Genomic DNA, 21,740 nt, shown 5'->3' with positions numbered 1-21,740 from the left:
TGGTGCATACCCCCCTGCCAGGTTGGCTGCCTTTCAGGGATGACCACAGGGCCGGGCCACAGGACAAGTCTTGTGGCCAACACCCCGCTGTGCACAGCCCAAGGCTGTGCACGGCGTGAAGTTGGCTGCATTTGGGAGGTTGACCGCAGGCCAAGCCCTGGCTCCATGTGCGCGGTGGCGGTTGGATTAACATATGGCAATTGAATACTATATTACGTTTAAGAAAACTAGAAATTCACTGAAAAAACAAAAGTCACAGGGACGTTATAGTTAGGAATTAGAATTAAAAAAACCTTAGAAGTTCACCCAAAAAATCAAGGGTTACAGGGTTCAGATTTTACACACAAAATCCAAAGAAATTCAGCAGTTATAGTTGTACATATCTCAAGAAACTAAAACGTGTGCCCTAAGGTAAATATAAGTCACCATGCACTGTTAATTACCCCACATATCAGCCCATGACATAATTGATAATATCACTGCAACATTTGCAATCAAATTAATAATAAGAAAACTGTGCATTGCAGGAGTACGAGTTATAGTTATCTTAGGGCACTACTGTAACCTTTGGTCTTTTTAGTTAATATATATACTGTTTATCAGAGGGTGAAAGAAGGACTAAACATTGCTACAGTTTCTAGGTTATGCTGCTCACAGCACGATGTACAGAATACAGCGTGGAGCATATACATAGGCCCCCTTTACTCTTCTGTAACCATGAATATTTATGGTTCCTCACCTTTTCTGGGTCATGGAGTCCAATCCAAACAGGACGGGATTTCTGATAGGCTGAAATGTGTGAGGCAATGATGCTTGCTTCAGAATCATCCATGATGGAAGCCAAGTGTGCCCCATGTCCATAGTCTTGGCACTCAAACTGTAGAGACAGAAGCACATGCTTTGAATACCTACATCATAAACATACAGTTTTAATTCACATTACAAGTATTGTCCTAACAAGCAGACTTTAGTTTTCATCAGCATTTGACTTTCATCCCCAGAAAATCCAGGTGTTAACTAGTCACTCCTATTCCTGCCACGAGCAGAATGATTCCACCTACACTCCTCCATCTTTTTCGCCAACCAGGGACAATCTGACCCACTAGCACCAGCCATCAACTTAAAACCTACCATTAGCACATACCCTGTGTTGTGAATAAGGTAGCTTTTTCCCACAGTATTAGACATTCATTATCAGCAATCAATCATCTCCATTTCCATAACCAATGCCAGAAACTTCCATTATTATTAACTAGTCATCTCCATTAATTTTCATGATCAGCAAACATTTTCCCCCATTAACATACACATTCCCACAACCATCAAGAGACCATACATACTTCCACCACCTACAGACCTTCACTACCTTGAACACATTTAGTGTCACTATCACCACACCTACACCACCATGAGTGCAACACATGTACTACAAAATTCAGGAAACCTCCATTAGCTTTAAAACATCCATTCCCAACTTGGGTAAACTCCGATAATGAATAGTACACATCCACCTCCACCTCACAAGCAACCATTAGCATACACAAATATGAATGACTAGGCGAGTGTGTGAGTGTGATTGTATAGCATGTTTAAAGAATTAAACAATGGTAGTCCATGTGAACCAGAGTCATGCATCTACCGGAAATAAATTAGCATACAATTAATCTACTTGGAAATCATAAGCATAGTGATTACACTAGATATCGGACATTACCTCTTATGGACCAACATTGGACACGTCAGAATTAAACTGTCCCGTTACAGTGGAACTAGTGTACTGAGCACATTTTCAAACCAAATGTTAGCACTGAGGTTGTTTGCTAACTTTGGGATTACAACTGAAGTCTAACATTCTACCATGGAACAAAGCTGAAAGGAGAATTGATTCAGTACGTTCTCTGGTGATGTTTTTAGTATTAACAAGGTAATAGCATTTGATTTTCTGTTGTACATGCCCTTGAGAAGTGTCTGACTGGTGGAAACACTTTGGTGGTCAAAGATAGGAAATTGGGGTTTATGGCCCCAAATCTATCAATCAGGTCCCTTTGCCTCTGATGTCCTAGGGTCATCCTATTATGAAGTCCAGTAACTGATCACTGAGTGCATTCTTTAAGTACTGGACAGTGCAGTCTGAGTGTTACTCGGGGAAGCAATGTACAGTTAGAGATTCAGAACTCAGTAATTCACACACTGAAGCTAAATAAATGAGTGACCAGCCTGTGTCTTTTGTAACTTGGAGAGAATACATTACTCTCAATGTAATGCCTCACAGACATTTAAGGGTGGGTACTCAACCATGGGAATGTGTAAATCAGAAAGAACTTATGTGATGGATGAGATACATGTGGTTTATTTTATGCAAGGGGTTTCATAGTAGAACAAACAAATTGTGTCTTCTAGTTGTGGCCTTGTTTACAGTATCTGCCATTCAATTTCAATGACACATTTAAAGTGCAAGTGGAAAAACTGAAATAGATTTTTTTTGCTATTTAGTGGTAATATAGTCTTTATTCAAAAGCTCTCATTCAACTTCTCATCACATCAGTGTGTGGATAGAGTGCATTGATTGCAGTACAATCAGGCCAGATGCGGCAACTGTATGGTAGGGGGAAAACTCGAGAGCTTCCTCCACCAACAGCCATAGTGGATGATATCAGGAGAAGGGCGGAGCGGCTTTTGGGCTGGAAGGGGAAGCTCACTATGGTGACACCACACTGGGAGGGAGAGATCCGGTTTAGAGAGATTCAGTGCCATCAATGTTGGGATCTTCTGAGAATTTCAGTAGTGGGGGGTGTCTAGAGGGATGGGGGGATGATTCCCTTCTCAGATCTGCAGGCAGACTATGAACTGTCAGGTGTACAATATTACTGTAGGAAACATGAAGCTCTTTTTGTGGATCTGCCGGAGAAGTTGCCTCTGAATTTCTGGGTGCTTGCCTCCCCCCTACATGCGCATGCCATCTCACTGGTATACAACACGATGTTGGCCCATAGCCTGCCCCCACTGGATGCACTTAGAGGTAGGTGGGAATGGAATTTGGGGAGGCTAAAACATGATGCATGGGGCGAAGCCTGCTGCTACCCTCAAGAGGTGGCAATAGCGGTGGGCTTCCGCCTAGTGCAGTTATAATTGCTGCTTAGGGCGTATTTCAATTGGAAGAACCTACATAAAATGGGACAGGTGAGTCTGATTTCTGCCTGAGGGGATGTAGCCAGAGCGGTACCTTGTCGCATACTGTCTGGGAGATTCTGGGAGAGAGTGAGAGTGCCAATCTCAGAGGTGACAGAGGTGCAGCTCCAACTCATGCCTCAACCGATTACCCTGGGCATTTGGGGAGAGCAAACTTTGGAGAGATGCATGCTGCTCTTCTGTAATGTGGCCCTAGCTGTTGCACAACAGGAAATTGTCTTAGGATAGGGGAGTCCCATCCCACTTAAACTGCTGGGGGAAACAGCCCAGTCCACCAGGGGTCCTTGAGGTGTGATAGCCCCCCTTGTTAATGTACAGGACACACATGCCGGAATCAGATCACGGGGAAGGGTTCCTGGTGACCTATACAGTTGCAGAATGATGGATGCCGTCTGTCTGGTCCAAGTTCGGGTTAGGGAGTGTTTTTTTACTTGTTGGTAGTATTGGACTAGTTGTGAGTGACTAATAAATGAAATGTACAACTGTTCTCCAAGGTGTGATAACAGTGTATGATCTGATACTTGTTAAACCGGCCCAAAAAAGAGTTTGAAAAACAAATTCATGTAAGACTTCTTCCCAGCAGACAATCACTCTAGGCCAACTCCAGAGTGTATGTATGCATGTACCCTTGTCTCTGATGCATCTTAGGGGGTGCGAGTATGGCACTGTTCGCATAATAAACAGTTTCCTCCTGTTGTAGTATATTCACTGGAGAATATTAAACAGCATAAAATCACAATCAGGCTTTGATTGCTCCCTCCCTGGGGTGCAACCGCCACTTCCCAATCCATGTCCTGGAAGACTCCAAGATCGATCTACCAATGTTTTCAGAAACTCCGTAAATTATCCAGGGTGTTGTTGAGTATAGTGCGGTAGAGTTGGACACTGGCTTTTGTGTGATTGCTCATCGCAACAACCAGCTTTCAAGTGGGGTACATTCAAGGATATACCTCCTTTGTATCCCTTCCGCACGGAGGGTGTGTGTCCGCTGAAGGTAATTCAATCTTCGGTAGGCACCAATTGGTATTCTTGTTGAAGTGTGACAAATGATCTCCCTCACTAGTATGTCTCCCAGGTTTCTATCCCTACCCATTTCCAGAGTTGAAATCCTGTGAGCTTTCAAACTTATTTTAATAATGTCCCCTTCCATAATGGTGTTCCCAATGTGATTTTCCCTAGCTACCCCAGGGCTATGGTAGTGTTGTCCCATGCTTTCAGGGTCGCCCAGGTCAGCATGGGTAGACATCTTCTGTCTTTTCTCCTGCACATGTAATGTATATGTGTGGCCTTTCTCATCTCAGCCCTCTAATCTGGTTGCGTCTCACTGTGCAGGGTGAATACACATTTGTTAATGACTTGGAGATGTGTGGCTCTATAGTATGCCTTGGTATCCTGCATGCAAGACCTACCTTAGAGATTGCACAAAGCTATCTTGGGGGTACCCCATCACAAAGCAGTGTGTGCAGTGTTTTGTCTATAGTCAAAGTACATTGCATGGATTAGGAAAGGGGTGTTTTGTAGAACATTTAACAGTTTAGGTAGAGTGATCATTTAAAAAATAGAAGCTCTCTCCTTTCAGAAATTCATCCGGAATCCAATCCAGGTTTAGCTTCAGGAATTGGTCAGCTTTCATTGTCCTCTCAGTTCCCAGATACTTAACACCTGTTCATGATACTCAGAAGCCCCCGTCAGCCCACTGTGATTCCCAAAGTCCCCCATCTGATAATGTACAGATTTCTCTGAGTTGATGCGGCAGCCCACGTATGATTCAAAGCTTTGAAAAACCGTGAGAACCAATGGGATCGACATCTCTGAATTGGTGAGATAAATCAAGGTATCATCTGCCTAAAGCAAATCTTTTCCGATTCATTGAACACAATATATAATCTCTGAGCCTCACCCAGCACGCCAATGGTACCATGCACATAACAAATAACAGGGCCCCACCCTTTTTAATATGAATATCTTCTCATTTTTGATTTCTCTTGAAAAAACATGATTTTAGCATTAAATGGTGCCTCTATTGCTACACATAAATAGTGGTTGTGCAGTTGTAATATTCACGAAAACTGCAGTGTTATTTGCTGCAGACCAGATTTTTTCTTTTTTTTGCACATTTATCCACAAATCTGGGTGTGTCCCAGCATCATTTCCCTGGGGTCAGGCACCTGCACCACTCAGAGATCCCACCTGCATGATGTGGAATTTTTTTCCCACAGGGAGAACATCGCACATTGTGTTTACATATTCTCTGAAAAAATCAAAGGTTACAGGGACATTATAGTTAGGAAGTCAAGTCCCAGGATGGCAGCCAACCCTTCCTGGTTGAAGTGTTGGCAACCAATCAGAGCTCTTCAGATCTCTGCACGAGCTTGTTATTATTCACGAAGTAGCCACGATCATAGATATACAAATTGGGATTTCCTTTCATTTCTCACAAACTACTGAACGGATTTACACCAAATAACTGAAAGTGTGATCTGCATAACCAAATCTACCTTTCTGCCAAATTCTGTGTAATTCCGTCCAGTGGTCTGGGCTATAGTCACGTTCAAAGCTCCTATGGGAATTAAAATGGGAAACAGACCTTCTTTTTTTACCCCCCCCCCCCCTTTTTTGGGCTCTCTCTTAATGTATTGCCTGGAGAGACAGGGCCGTTGCCCCTGCCCAGGACATCAGCTCCCGGGAGCGCACCCGGCAACCACCCTGATGGTTGATGTAACCCCTCACCACTTGGTTGTATATCCAAACCAAGACGTGCTGACCCTGGAGAGAGGGAGCAAACTCCCGGCAGGCCAGCAGGACGGCCTTCAACTCGCAGAAGTTGGAGGAGCACCGAGACTGAAGATGGTCCCAACATCCCTGAACCGACCAAGACCCCAAGGTAGCCCTCCAGCCGAGGTGACTGGCACCGGTCGTGAGCATCCGGGACGGGGAGACAAGGAAAGGAAGACCCTCGGAGAGGTGGGACTCCACCAACCACCAGCCCAGGTCAGACCGAACTGCGTGGACACCAGGACCATGATCTCGTAGTCCCCTGAGCAGGGATCCCAGAGAGACAGAAGGTGATTGACCAACGGGTACAGGTGGAGGCGAGCCCAGGGGAGAACATTGATGGTGGCTGACATCAACCGCTGAATCCGCAACCATAGATACACAGGAGCGAAATCCTGACCCAGGAGAGCACCCAGATACCGCCACAAGATGTCCCGGCGTTCCCGGGGCAAGAACACCTTCCCCTGGAGCATGTCCAACCGACCCCCAATGAAGACCAACTCCTGGGTGGGCGACAGGTGGGACTTTCTGAGGTTGATCAGGAAGCCATAGGCGGAGAGAACCTCGCAGACCCTCCTGACCTGCAGCCTCTGATTGGAAAATGAAGAGGCAGAAATTAGCCAGTCATCCAGATATGGAAACACCCGGATCCCCACCCGGTGAAGAATACCCACCAAGGGGGCCAGGATCTTGGTGAACAACCTTGGGGCAGATGATAAACCAAAAGGAAGTACCTGGAACTGGTAGTGGCTGTCCCCCACGCAGAACCGGAGGAAACGCTGAGAGGCCGGATGGACAGGCACATGGAGGTATGCATCCAGCAGGTCCAGAGAAGCAACCACCTCCCCCTGGACCAGAAGAGACAGAATCTCCTGTAGAGAAAGCATCTTGAACTTAGTGTGGGGAATGAAAGAATTCACCCGCTTCAAGTCCAAGTCCAGCCGAAAATCCCCAGACACCTTCCTTACCAGGAACAGGATGGAATAGACACCACATCCCCTCTGCGACGGTGGCTCAGGCCGGATGGCCCCCTTGCCAAGTAGATCCTGGGCGCCGGCCAGCAAGGCCACCTGTTTGACCGGAGAGGAAGGCAGCGGGGTAGCGAGGAAAGCGTCTGGATTAGGGAAGCTGAAGGACAGACCTTCCCTCACAATACGTAGAGCCCAAAGATCCGAGACAGAGGATTCCCATGTCGAGATGAAGTGGCGAAGGCGTCCGCCCACCGGGACACCATTGGGCATTGTCAGAAGCTAGTCAGGATTTGGGAGTGAGCGTGGAAGCAGCATGCTGAGACCGGGATTTGGAAAAGAAAGGGGTGCCCCGGCTGCGACCCCTACCTCGAAAGGGCCCACTGCCCCTAGCCGCAGACGAGGTGGAACATGCCCTCTTGGGGCCATAAAAGCGGCCCTTGAAAGATTTGATGGGAGCCAGCAGCTTCCGGACCTCAGCCGACTTCTTAACCATGTCCTCCAAAGGTGACCCGAACAGTTTTGACCCCGAGAAGGGAATCTTCATCAGCAGTCCCTTTCGGGCAGCCTCCGCCTTCCAGTGGCGCAACCAGAGTTGACGTTGGGCCTGAATCACGCGCCATCAGCCGCAGCACCCAAAGTGTCAAATGAAATGTCTCAACAGCAGTCGAGTCTGCTGCTTCATCAGAGCCAGGGTCCGAATCACATCAGCCCCCTGGTCCAGCAGCTCCGCCAAGGATTGGAAATCTTTCAACAAGGACTGCACTGTGTATGACAGGTATGACGAGGCCCGGATGGAAAAATTGCCTGCCGAGTACGCACGCTTGGCAGCGGCCTCCACCCCCCTGTCAACTGGATCCGAAGGTGAGGCATCCTCGGAGATGATGGAGCCCTGTAAGGCCAGCCCCGCCATAAGAGAGTCCACCTTCACTGATGGAGGGAAATCCTTGGCAAAGTGCTGTATGGTGTAACGTTTTGCCAGGTACATTGGGAAGGCCTGTTTATCCACCACCAACCATTCACCCTCGATCACCTTCTTAACGGAGGAATGAAGAGGAAGTGACTTGGGCTCCTTGCGCTGGTACTGCAAGAAGAAGTCCTCCGAGAGCTCCTCCGCTGCTGGAGCCGGAAAAGCCAAGTTCTCCTTGATGTGCTGGAGCACATCATGCAGTTCCTGACCCTGGACATAGCGCCCCCGGAGGACCTCCTCTTCCCCCTCTGCATCAGACACCAGAGTGGGGTCCATGCGAGGACATTTTGGGGAAGAAGGACCCTGCCGCAATCGCGCTGAGCCAAGGCAGCCGACATTGCTGCCTGGATCATCTCCTGGATGAACTGGAAGAACAGAGCCTCAGCAGGAGCCTGGGAGCTGTAACCAGCCCCCACCGGGGCATCCCCCTGCTCCATGGTCACAAAAAGCAGGACACAGGCACAAAGACAGCACAACACGGGGAACAACAATGAGAGAATGCCCCCACCGAGTCGGAGCCTGAATAAATAGCTCAAACAGGGCGAAAAACCACAGCTGGTGCAGCCCAGCGGGACCGGGAGCACCTGGTCGCGCGGGAAGATGCACCCGCCCCGCCCCAGGTGGACAGGCCAGACCCCGAGGCCAATAGACATACGATCACCAGAACTGCAAGGACACCCGCCGGAGAGGCCATAAGAGGGCACTCCGCGGCGGGCGCCAGCCATGACCAAGGACCCGACTCCCTCTAAGCCGAACTGGCGGGCGGCATGGAACCAAGCGAGGCTGGAAAAATGGACCGACCCGGGATTCCAGGGTGCCATGCAAACGAGTGGGGGCGCGGTCACATGCACAGATCGCCGCCCCCACCACGCCAGATCAAGTCCTGGCAGTCACCGGGACGCTTCTCCCCAGCGCAAAAAACTGGAGACTCGAGGAGAAGCTGCCCCCAGATCCTGCAGAGACCAAGCCGACACGGCCGGGGAAATGAAGGAAAAAAAAGAAAAAAAAGGGGGCCGTACAACAAGCCCCGGGCTAGCCCGGCCGCCCCTCCTGTAGACCCGTGGCCCGCTAAGGCAGAGCCTGACCGGCCCTGTAATGAAACCGGGGGAAGGAAGGGGGGGTATAGTCCCAGATCCCAGGGTCCACTAGAGCAGGACCGCCAATCAGAGACCCACGGACCTGCTACAGCAGGAACTATCCATTGACCTGACGGCGCATCTGGAGAGCAATCGTGCGCAGAACCAAAAAAACAGGCTGAAGGGTTGGGCTGGCCCGCCTCTTATAGAGGTCAAGGGTGAAATGGGTCAGTCATATTGGGAAGGGATGGAAGGCATGGGAGGCTAACTTTTTGCTTTGGAGGGTTCTGGTGTGGAGCTGAAGCTCACTTCGTTAGTCATGCGCGATAAAGACTTACGAGGAGGTAATGAGGAAGTCTCTCCCTACTTGGTGCCTCTGTTTTGGGCTTCCCTGGAAGGGAACTTGAAGTCCCACCCTTCTTTCCTGCTGACACTGAAAGACAGGCTGTTTCCTGATCAATCTGGAAGGAATAAACACAATGGTAAGAACAGCCTGAACCTAGTACCAGAACTGGGCCTGTGGAAACCACAAACGATGCCTGAAAATAGTATGGGATACAAAACATAATGTATTATTTCAGGAATTTCTCACTGGCCGATTTCCAGGCAATGCCCGGCAAAGTACTGGAGAAAGGCGCCAAGAATCATGTGGGAAGCACTATGGACCTGCAACCAAATAGGAGCTTGCCCTTGCTGTTGGGAAGAGAAGTACTGAACTAGAAGGAAGCGGAGCCATCGAGATACCAGCACAGCTACCTGGAAGTGACAGGAGCTACAGACTTACACCACTGAGAACAACTACGGTATGAGCTCTGTGGAGAAGAAACTGTGCTGCTAAAGATTGTGCGGAGCCTGTGCTCCCCATTGCCCCTGACTGCCCTTATATGGGCTGTGAGCATGGTTGGCCCTGCTAGAATTAATTCTAGGATTGCCAGCATGGCTACAAGCATCATGTAATGCAATACTGTGCTGGTAGTTACTCAGTGCAATGGCAACGCCTATGCTTAGGAGCCCACGCTGTCCTGAAGGACTTTGAGAACCTGTGGTTTCTCCCACTAGGTCCCAAAATCTCACTGCACTTAGAAACCAAAACCACAGTTTATATTTTCCAGATGCTATGGGGCATATTTACGAGCCCCTTCCACCACCGTAGTGTCACTTTTTGGGACGCTCCGGCAGGGCAAACCACCAAATCATATTTATGAAGCCATGCAAAGCCACTTTGCGTGCCTTTGAATGGCCTCATAGATATGAAGTAAGGCAAGGCAGATGAAATCACTGTGTACCTTACTCTGCACTAGGGAGACATTCCATGGGCGTTGTGTGGTGGGTGTTCCCATGCAACAACCAGGGATTTTGATGCTTCCACAGTTTAACAAGACCACTGAAACCTGGAGATGAGCCAAAACCTTACACCTTCCTGGGGGAGGCGCAGCGAGTAGAAAGAACGACTAGTGCAGCGACCATTGAAGGGTGGCGCTGTCCAAGCTTCAGTCGCCGATGGACAAGGGGAGACTGGGAGCTCCCAATTCCAAACACTATTATTTGGTGGTGCAATTGCAATGGGTGAGTCGCTGGTTTGCGTTGAAACACTAACACTGCATCTACCTGGTCCCCCTGGCACCTGGAGTGCCTTTTGTGACTTTTCCATCCGGAGCAGAGTGCGCCCCCCTCAGAGCAGCCCACTGCTGTTTAGGTCTAGTCTAGTGTTATGAGCCGTACCGTGGGTACGTTGTCAGGACCGATCGGCGGCGTTTCAGATGAAGAACTACATTGCCCAGAGGTCTGTGCGGCGCATCTGGGAAATGCTTACGCATTTCCTGCACGCGATGACGTTTCCGGCATCGCGCGCAGCTGAAGAAGGGAGCAAACGCGCAAGGCTGTGCCGGATATTCCTAACGGTTCCTGAGGTGCAGCAAGGCCAGGCGAGAGGCGGTCGTGGTTGGGTAAGGGTGCTCACGCACCGTGAAGTTCGCTCTTGGGATTCTAACGCAGTATTTGGTACAGGGGGATCCCTTTGTTTCTTGTTTGTGCACAGGCTTCATGCACGCGATCTGACACAGTATTGGAAATTACTAAGCTGTCACACCAGGCTGAGTGCGAGTAGGGATACAAAATCTACTTGTGTGCAGCGAGTGTGAGTGAGAGAGAGAGAGAGAATTCACGCCGTGAAGGAAACGGCTATAAGACTATTGTATATACTAAGACCCGCTAAGCTCAGAGAAATAAAGGGTTTGGAGGCGGAAACAAACTCTGTTACATGGTGGAGCACTGAGTGCCGAAGCCGGGGTGCGAACCGGCAATTAAAGTGCATTGACATCCGTGGGCGAAGCCGTGTTGAGAAACGGTGGAGGTCATGGAATAACAGAGTGTGAATTAAGAAAGGCTTACATGGATGTATTACTTCTTTTGGTAAATTCGGCAGGTTCATTGTTGGGGAATGTAAACTATGGGAATTACCTAATCTGCAGCAAACCCATGAACCACAGCACTGTTCATGACATTCTATGAAATTCCTGGTTATTTTCTTTTACAGGTACTAGAGCATCCTCCAGGCATTTCCCATGTTACATGTGTACTGTATAGAATGCGCATAGATACCGTGTATAACAGTGTGCTTCACTTTTTGCAGGTCTCCCTCCCCGCTGTCCCCATCCTTTCCTTCCCTCACTTGATCCGCTCTATCTCTTGTGCTATTATAGCTATCAGAGAGGAAACGATCAAGGGGTGGAACCCATTGAGCAACGAACCAATCCTGAAGAGGTCCACGGATCCAACTCGAAGCTATCAGAGCTGACAGAATATCCGGCCTGACATATTTTCAATTCCAGGTTGGTTCGGGGCACAATGGCCACCCTAGAAGACGTTATAGCAGCCTTACAAATAGTACAAACTAAGGTAGCGGCCTCCAGAGCAGAAACAGCGGCGTTACAGGAGCGCGTAGAACGATTGCAGCGTAATCCGTTTGATGCAGTAGGGAACAGAACTAATGGTGGAGGTGCATGGGGAGGGGGCTGGTCCTCAATGCAACCCACTCCTGTTACAGTGGAAATCCCCACGCCCATTCCCTTAGCCGCCCCAGAAAGATTCCATGGGGACGAAAAGAAGGTACAGGTATTTATAACGCAAATCATGCTTCATTTCACGTGCCGTCCCAAGGTATTTAGCACCAACCAGGCTAGAGTAGCCTTTCTAATCTCCTATTTGGCAGGGGACGCAGCGCAATGGGCGGTTCCCTTAGTACGGAAAGATGATCCCTTTTTATACGATTGGGACGGGTTTCGGGAGGAGTTTGAGCGCGTTTTTGACCAACGAACCCATTCCTATTCAGTGGATAGGGAATTATTAGAATTAAAACAAGGGAACCGGGAGTTATTGGTATATGTGAACGCGTTTCAGCGATTAGTGGCAGAAACACAGTGGCCCGAGGATAAACAAGCCGCCATCTTTCACCATGGTCTTAGGGATGAGTTGAAGGACGTAATAGCCCAAATAGACCCTCAACCCCGATCCTGCACCGATCTCATTAACCTAGCTAGACACTTGGATCATCGTCTCTCGGAACGAAGGGGGGACAGAAAGAAATATGACCGTCCTTTTTTGAGGAGCGATAAACCACGCTTACCGGGGGTGGTATCTGGTCCAGTAACGGAACCTATGGAAATAGGGTCAGTGAGAGCGGCCCTTACACAGGAAGAAAGGGAACAGAGGAGAAAGCAAGGCTTATGTATGTATTGTGGGAAGAAAGGGCACTACGTAAAGGACTACTTGGCTAAACCCAAAGCTAGAGAAGGAGGGTATGCGCGGGCTACTTCGCAGATCGTACCAAAGGCGGAAAACTAATAGACCCAGGGATTGGGGGAGGAAATGCCAAGGGCCAGTATGAAATTCCTTCAGTGATAGGCGAGAAAAAACATTTTTTTGTGAGTCTGCATTTACGTCTCAAAGGAAAAAGGTAGAAGTAACTGCCCTTTTGGATTCTGGTGCAACAGGCATCTTTATGGATGAAGACGTAGTGCGGAACTTAGAGATACCAAAGGTAGCTAAAGAACATTTGGAAACCGTCCTGACCGTAGACGATAGGAATCTGGTTTCAGGACCCATAAGATTTAGTACCCCCTCCCTTGAGGTCAGCTGTGGGGAAACCCATATCGAATGGTTAACCTTCAATATCATTAAGACGCCCTTGTATGGGGTGATCCTGGGATTACCATGGTTAATGAAACATAACCCTACCATAAATTGGGCAGATCACAGCATAGTCTCTGATTCCCCGTTCTGTGACCACCGCTGTCTTACGGAACAAAAACCTGTAGAAAGACCACTGGCCAAGGGGTACATGATAGCCACAGCGGCAGAAAAGGATGTGGTGTTACCTGAAATATACGGAGACTATGTAGATGTCTTTAATGAAAGACAGGCGAACCTGCTTCCTCCGCATCACCCATATGATTGTCAGATAGATCTGGTTCCGGGGGACATGTGGGAGGATTTATGCTCTGTCAGAAAAGGAAAATGAGCATTTGCGAGGCTATCTGGAGGAATACCAAAAGAATGGGTTTATTAGGCCATCCAAATCCCCAGCAGCGTCACCCCTTTTTTTATACCAAAGGCAAATGGAGAGCTAAGAACGTGTATTGACTTTCGCGCCTTAAATAAGGTAACCATCAAGAATAGCTACCCGCTTCCACTGATATCGGTCCTGCTGGACCAGGTAAAGAAGGCCGTAGTCTACACCAAACTCGATCTCCGGGGTGCTTACCACCTCGTTCGTATGAGAAGGGGAGACGAATGGAAGACGGCTTTTCGCACCAGATACGGCTTGTTTGAGTATCAAGTAATGCCGTTCGGACTTTGCAATGCGCCTGCCGCATTTCAGTACTTTCTGAATGAAGTGTTGCGGGAGTATTTAGACAGGTTCGCAATAGTTTACATAGATGACATTCTAATATACTCAGAAGACGTCAACCAGCATACACAACATGTAGGAAAGGTATTAGAGGCATTGAGAGCCAATGCTTTATACTGTAAACTCAGTAAATGTGAGTTTCACGTAGACCAGGTTGAATTCCTGGGGGTGATGTTGTCAGCACACGGACAAACCATGGCAGAAAGAAAGATGAAGGCAGTGCAGAATTGGCCTACCCCTACAAATGTCAAGGATGTACAATCCTTTCTAGGATTTGCCAACTTTTACAGACGGTTTATCTTCCACTTTTCTGATATAGAGGCCCCGATCACTCAGCTACTCCGTAAAAAGGTCAAATTCACCTGGACTCCAGAAGCCCAAAAGGCGTTTGTACAGCTTCGAGAGGCATTTACAACGGCCCCCGTTCTGGCACACCCAGATCCTGAAAGGCCATACTTGGTAGAAGCCGATGCCTCCGAAGTGGCAATCGGTGCGGTGTTATCTCAGAGAGATCCCCAGAACAGTCTTTTGCATCCCATTGCTTTCATGTCCAGAAAACTAAGTGGATCAGAAATCAATTACACCATAGCGGAAAAAGAGCTGCTCGCCATACGGGATGCCTTCAAAGAATGGCGGCATTATTTAATGGGGGCCAAACATGCTACCACAGTGTATTCCAATCACCGGAATTTGCAATATATGACCTCAGCTCGCCTCCTCTCCCCCCGACAACTCAGGTGGATGCTGTTCTTCGAGGAATTTAGGTGCGTGCTCACCTACAGACCCGGAAGTGCGAACAAAAAGGCGGATGCCCTCTCAAGACAAGAAAGCACACCCGCACCTACGGAACCAATAGCACGATCCATTATACAGCCAGAACAAGCGATCTGCGTGGTGAAATCCGAGCAATTCCTCACTAAGGTAATGACCGAGACGAAGAGGCCAAGATGGAAAAGATGGTTATTGGACCACCCGGATTGGAAGGTCTGAGAAGGCCTCCCTATGAAAGGGAAACAGTTATTCGTACCTACCCCGAGCTTAAGACAAGAAGCTCTACAATGGTGTCATGCTTCTCCCACCTCGGGACACAACGGAAGAGAAAAGACACAAGAAAGACTCCTATGACAATTACGGTGGCCATCAGTGGCCAGCGATGTGAACTCACTGATACAGACATGCCTCGTATGTATGCAAACCAAACCCGATCGTGGTAAACCCTACGGGCTGCTTCGACCGCTACCAACCCCTGATACGCCTTGGGAACACATATCGTTGGACTTCATCGTGGGATTGCCGAAAGATCGAGGATGTACCACAATCCTGGTGGTGATCGATAGTTTAACAAAGATGGACCACTTTATCGCATGCCCTCGGCTACCCACTGCTGGTCAAGTAGCCCAACTATTGCTCACGCATATAGTCCGACTGCATGGCCTTCCAAAGACGATAGTCACGGACAGAGGCACCCAATTCACATCGCAGTTCTGGAGAGTGTGGTGTTCCACATTGCGTATTGATTCAAACATGTCTACTAGCTTCCATCCCCAGACGGATGGACAGACGGAGAGGCTAAACCAAACCCTGAAACAATATTTAAGATCCTACGTACACGGTTCTACCGAAGCTTGGGTTGAATGGTTATGGCTCGCCGAAATAGCCTACAATAGTGCACAACATAGCACCACTAAATATGCCCCGTTTTTTGTCACCTACGGCTTCCACCCAAGGTTCCTACCCTTTATCCTGCCCAGAGAAGCAAAAAAGGTACCAGAAGTACAAACTAGGGTCAAAAGGATCCAAAGAATCCTGAAAGACACCCAAAGCAACGTTCAGAACGCGAAAACCGCGTACAAAAGACAAGCCGATAAACACCGAAGACCAGAACCATTGTACAAAGAAGGTGAGGTGGTATGGTTATCCACCAGAAACATACGCTTTCGGCGCTACAGTATCTTCAACCCTCACTACATAGGTCCTTTTAAGATCCTTAAAATCATCAACCCGGTAGCAGTGAAACTAGAATTACCAAATCACATGCGTATTCATCCGGTTTTCCACGTCTCTTTGTTGAAGCCATCTCACACCCCCGTACCCCGACACCCAAAACCCATCTTGATAAACAACGAACCGGAATATGAAGTACGAGCAGTGGTGAACTCCAAGAAGAGAGGGAGGAAGGTGTGGTACTTGATATCCTGGAAAGGATACGGCCCGGAGGAAGACTCTTGGGAACCCGCGGAAGCAGTCCACGCTCCGCGACTCGTGCGAAAGTTTCATTTGCTGCATCTGGATAAGCCAAAACCCTGACAACGTCCCTCGGGGGAGGGATATACTGTTATGAGCCGTCCCGTGGGTACGTTGTCAGGACCGATCGGCGGCGTTTCCGATGAAGAACTACATTGCCCAGAGGTCTGTGCGGCACATCTGGGAAGTGCTTACGCATTTCCTGCACGCGATGACGTTTCCGGCGTCGCGCGCTGCTGAAGAAGGGAGCAAACGCGCAAGGCTTTGCCGGATATTCCTAACGGTTCCTGAGGTGCAGCAAGGCCAGGCGAGAGGCGGTCGTGGTTGGGTAAGGGTGCTCACGCACCGTGAAGTTCGCTCTTGGGATTCTAACATAGTATTTGGTACAGGGGGATCCCTTTGTTTCTTGTTCGTGCACAGGCTTCATGCACGCGATCTGACACAGTATTGGAAATTACTAAGCTGTCACACCAGGCTGAGTGCGAGTAGGGATACGAAATCTACTTGTGTGCAGCGAGTGTGAGTGAGAGAGAGAAAGAGAATTCATGCCGTGAAGGAAACGGCTATAAGACTATTGTATATACTAAGACCTGCTAAGCTCAGAGAAATAAAGGGTTTGGAGGCGGAAACAAACTCTGTTACATGGTGGAGCACTGAGTGCCGAAGCCGGGGTGCGAACCGGCAACTAAAGTACATTGACATCCGTGGGCGAAGCCGTGTTGAGAAACGGTGGAGGTCATGGAATAACAGAGTGTGAATTAAGAAAGGCTTACATGGATGTATTACTTCTTTTGGTAAATTCGGCAGGTTCATTGTTGGGGAATGTAAACTATGGGAATTACCTAATCTGCAGCAAACCCCTGAACCACAGCACTGTTCATGACATTCTATGAAATTCCTGGTTATTTTCTTTTACAGGTACTAGAGCATCCTCCAGGCACTTCCCATGTTACATGTGTACTGTATAGAATGCGCATAGATACCGTGTATAACAGTGTGCTTCACTTTTTGCAGGTCTCCCTCCCCGCTGTCCCCATCCTTTCCTTCCCTCACTTGATCCGCTCTATCTCTTGTGCTATTATAGCTATCAGAGAGGAAACGATCAAGGGGTGGAACACATTGAGCAACGAACCAATCCTGAAGAGGTCCACGGATCCAACTCGAAGCTATCAGAGCTGATACCTAGTGGTGCAGCGCATGCGCTGCTCGCTTTGCGAGGCATGCAGTATACACTATAGGTGCGGGAAGTCCCACCCACACCCCCGCCCACTTTTTCATTGGCTTGTGGCTTTGTCCTTTCTAAATGCTGCCTAAATTCTGCCTTCTGATTGGTTTAAGCGCTGCTAGTCCCGCCTTATGACGGCCATGTCTCCTTCCACGGCTATTGTATCCTTTACTGCTTGTTTGCTGAGCACTACTTTGTCCCCATGCCACCCCTCCCGCTGTCCGAGCCTTCTGTCCCGCCCCCTCCCCCACATCGCTGCTTGTGACTGTGTGTTATCATTGCGGGCTTGTGTTCACGCCATTTAAACTTGCCCGAGATCACCGCCGCGGCCCCAAGCTAAGCGATACTCCAATCGCCCTTGGGATCACTGCCGCCAGCGCAGGAGCCTCGGGAACCCTGTGCGCTGCACCACTGACATCAGGGAATTGCCGCACTGGGATTGGTGCCCACACGCAGGTTGCTCGGCAACAAGGGGCTCGTCCTGGAGAGGAGCTGCGGTGAATTCCAGGAAGAGCAACCTGTCACCAAGCAACCTGACCTCCTCCCCCATTCAACTGCTGCCTTCCATAAGGGACGGAAGAGACCACAACGCCCGGACCAGAGTCCAGGGAGCAGCATTGTTTGAACGCCTGGGGTGGGGGCAAGAGTGTGGGTGAGTCGGCTCTTGGACATTGGCAGTGAGAGCCGGCTCGTAGGAGCTTGCTTTGCTTTGGGGGCATTATCTTTGCTCGGGGCCGCGGTGGTGATCTCGGGGCATTGCCAATGCTTGTTTTTATGTTGTTTGCACTTCTTTTTCTCCCATGTCCCTCCAGTTCCCCATGTGCCCTTTGCGATCTCTCTCTGCACCGTTAACTTGCCTGTCGCTCTTATTTTATATAATATACCTTCCCCTTTGCTGTTTCTTGTTCTCTGTTGGTGGCTCACGCTCTGAACAGTCCCTTTTCTATCTTCCTGGCGCCAGCTCCGGATAGTCCTCCTTCTGTGTTAACGGCACGAGCTCTTAGTAGTCCTTCTACTGTGTTAACGGTGCCAGCTGCTGGTTGTCCATTTATTTATTTATTTATTTAGTGCATTTTTATAAAGCGCAGACATTACCCAAAGGTGTCAGAGCGCTGTACAATAGAGCTAGTTACGTTACAAGAGAAAAGTGGTACAGAATATAACATTACACAGACTAAAAATGAAGGGTACACAAACACAAAGTCCAACACAGCACACAGGGGTGAGGCATGTACAGGAAAAAATACAAATTTACAACGAAGAGCGAACTTCCAAGAGGGGCCTGAGAATAACGGGTGCACAAACACAAAATCCAACACAGCACGCAGGGGTGAGGGATGCACAGGAAAAAATACAAATTTACAATGAAGAGCGAACTTCCAAGAGGGGCCGGAGTATGAAAGTATTAGTTCTGAAAGTGTCTTTGGAAGAGAAGAGTTTTGAGTTCAGCTTTGAAGATCCGGGTAGAGGAGGTGGCACGGAGCAATGGGGAAGTGAGTTCCATATTCTCACCGCATTGCCTGAGAAGGATTGCGCCATCGATCTTTCCCTTTTGAAGACGGGGGGCTCAAGCAGAAGCTTTTCCAAATTACGAGAGGGTCGAGAGCCTCCGGACAGTTTCAATTTATTTGCCAGGTAACAAGGGGAGGACGTGTGCAAGGCTTTGTGTGTGATGCAGGCAGTTTTGTAAATAGATCTTGCCTCAATCGGAAGCCATCGAAGAGAGGACAGGATAGGATTGATGTGGTTGCTTCGTTTAGACCCTGAAATGAAGCGAGCTGCTGAATGGAGGATGGATTTGAGAAGGGAGAGGTGGGATTTGGGTAGGCCCTTCAGAAGAGAATTGCAATAATCCATTCTTGAGAGAACCAGCAATTGTACCAAGGTTTTTAAGTCATTCTCCGGGAAGAACCGACGGATCCCCCATAGAAGGCGCAACTGGTACCGTGCGTTCTTGGCAATAGAGTTGATGTGGGAGATTAAGTTGAGTCTTTTGTCAAGAATGACACCTAGAGATTTAGCGCTGTCGACAATGATGGGTTTGTTGTTGAGCAGGTTCAGCTGATCCATCCACGATTGAACAGGAGGAGGTGAGAGAGAGGTCGAAAGGAGGAGGAATTCAGTTTTGGCGGGATTTAGAATGAGTTGGTGAGCTAACATCCAGTTGTGGATGGAGTTGAGAGTAGAGTCGAGTAAAGAGAGATCGTGTGCGGAAGACACCTTGAGGTAGATTTGAGTGTCATCCGCATAAAGATGGTAATGGATCCCAGATTTGCTTAGGAGTTTCCCTAATGGTTCCAGGTAGAGATTAAACAGAGTGGGTGCCAGGGTAGAGCCTTGAGGGACACCTTGACCTACAGCCAATGGAGATGAAAGACTGTTCGCTATCTTAATCATTTGGGATCTGTCTGAGAGGAAAGAGGCAAACCATTTAAGCACTGTGCCATCCAATCCCATTCTCTGTTGAAGAGTGTTGAGGAGGGTGTTGTGATTAACAGTGTCAAAGGCTGCAGAGAGGTCAAGAAGAATCAGAAGACAGGATTCCCCGGAGTCGAGTATATGCAACGCATCATCAATCACTTGCAGCAGGGCTGTTTCAGTGCTGCAATTTTGGATGAGGCCAGATTGGAAAACATCGGTGAGATTATTGGCCATAATATGTAGGGAAAGTTGTTTCGCAACAAATTTTTCAGTGATTTTCTAAAGAAAAGGGAGGTTGGTGATAGGGCGGAAGTTGTTGATGTCGGTTGCATCAGCGGAGGGTTTTTTTAGATTTAAGGGCAACATGGAGGGAGCCTTGACTGAGGAAGAGATTAACTAGCCCGGTCCAGTAAGAGAGAGTATGGGTGTAGAAATCGATGGCGATGATGCTAGGGATGGGGTCAGAGGAGTGGTTTGATGGTTTGGTTTCAAGGATGCATTTGAGGAGGTCATCTTCCGAGATGACGTCAAAGTTTTGCCAGGTGACTAAGGATTTCCGCTCCTCAAAGGGGGTGGGGTGGGCGACTTGATCCACCAGTGCTTTGACCTTTTCATCAAAGAAAATAGCGAAGTCGGCTGCTTTCTTTGTGGAGTCCTCGGGCTTAGTAGTTAGGGGAGAACATTTTTGGTTTTTGATGAGGTCAAAGAGTTTTTTGGGTCTGTTTTTGGCTGAGTCAAGGAGGGATCTGAAATGGGATGCTTTTTCATGGAAGATGTGGTTGTGGTATTTGGATCTTTCTGAACGTATCAGAGAGAGATTGAAGGTAGAAGGAGATTTTCTCCAATGTTTCTCCAGGATTCTAAGGTTTTTCCTTTCATTGTAGAGAACTTTATTGAACCAAGGTGCTGAGGGGGTGTGTCTTTTCCTTTTGCTTTGGAGTGGAGCGACATTGTCGATTTCAACTGCTGGGACTGAGAGGCACTGAGTGGTGAGAGCGTTGGCATCCACGTTAGGGTCAAGTCTAGGAAGTGACCACATAGCAATGTCACAAAAAGTGTCAAAATCAATGTTTTTAGTGTTGCGGAACCAGGTAGTAGCTCTTTTAGGTTGGCCGAGAGTTATAACGTGCGAAAGATGAAAACGGAAGGGAACGAGGAAGTGGTCAGACCAGTCTACATGGATGGGGGGAGCAGTAGTCAGCAGGTCTGCTTTGGATATAACAAGATCCAGAATTGAGCCCTTGGAATGAGTGGTTTCAGAGCAATGTTGGAAGAGATCGTTGGCTGAGAGAAAGGTGGCAAGCTTGTTGGCAGCCGAGTCTTACAAAGAGCCCCAATGGAGATTAAAGTCACCCAGGAAGATCTGTCTGTCACTTTGAGAAAATTGGTCACTGATGAAGACAGTGAGTTCCTCCATGGCGCCAGTTTTAGTGATAGCAGAGTGCTGGTTTGGTATATGAACACTGCTGCCTGGGATGGAGAGGTCGGGTCCGGGACGGAGTTAAAAAGCTGCCACAGCTGATTATATGGACATGTGCTCTCCTCCTGATGGGAACTTGCCTCCCCCACCCTACTGCACCACCTATGACACCTTCGGTCCGGTACCCATCCTTGAGAAACTGCCGTCGCAGGTAGAATGAATGGTAGCCTGGGGGTAAGTCATGCCTAGTCTGTGGTCAAGGGATGCCTGCAAGGGTAGCAGGGGCATGTAGAGTTGGGGTGAAAGGAGACAGCGTTGGAAAGGAAGGGACGGGAGACAGGTTTGAGCAAACCTCATATAAAATATTCTAAAGACCCCCTTAGACTAAACACAGTATTTCTCAAATGCTTGTGTTTCACTTTGTTACAGTAGTTTATATTGCCCCATTCACGCCTTATAAAAACATGAACTTAGAAACTTTTATGAATTCCCCATCTTCAGTGTCCTGACGACACTGCCATGGGTGAAGCAAGACATTTTAGA

The 21,740-nt window shown here is 48.5% G+C and overlaps 1 protein-coding gene across 1 annotated transcript in view; it reads right to left on the bottom strand.

Annotated features, from left to right (window-relative positions):
* The window catches only part of LOC146789831 (regenerating islet-derived protein 4-like), a 191,697-nt gene that overhangs the window by 95,792 nt on the left and 74,165 nt on the right, over positions 1-21,740 (bottom strand). Inside the window, exon 4 of the mRNA XM_085632189.1 lies at positions 740-877. Coding sequence (XP_085488315.1) covers positions 740-877 — 138 coding nt within the window. The remainder of the gene's footprint in view (positions 1-739; positions 878-21,740) is intronic.

The sequence above is a fragment of the Triturus cristatus genome, chromosome 10 (genome assembly GCF_964204655.1).
Source record: "Triturus cristatus chromosome 10, aTriCri1.1, whole genome shotgun sequence".
NCBI lineage: Eukaryota > Metazoa > Chordata > Amphibia > Caudata > Salamandridae > Triturus > Triturus cristatus.
Note: the sequence above shows the minus strand (reverse complement) of the source record. Positions and strands in the feature narration are given on the sequence as shown.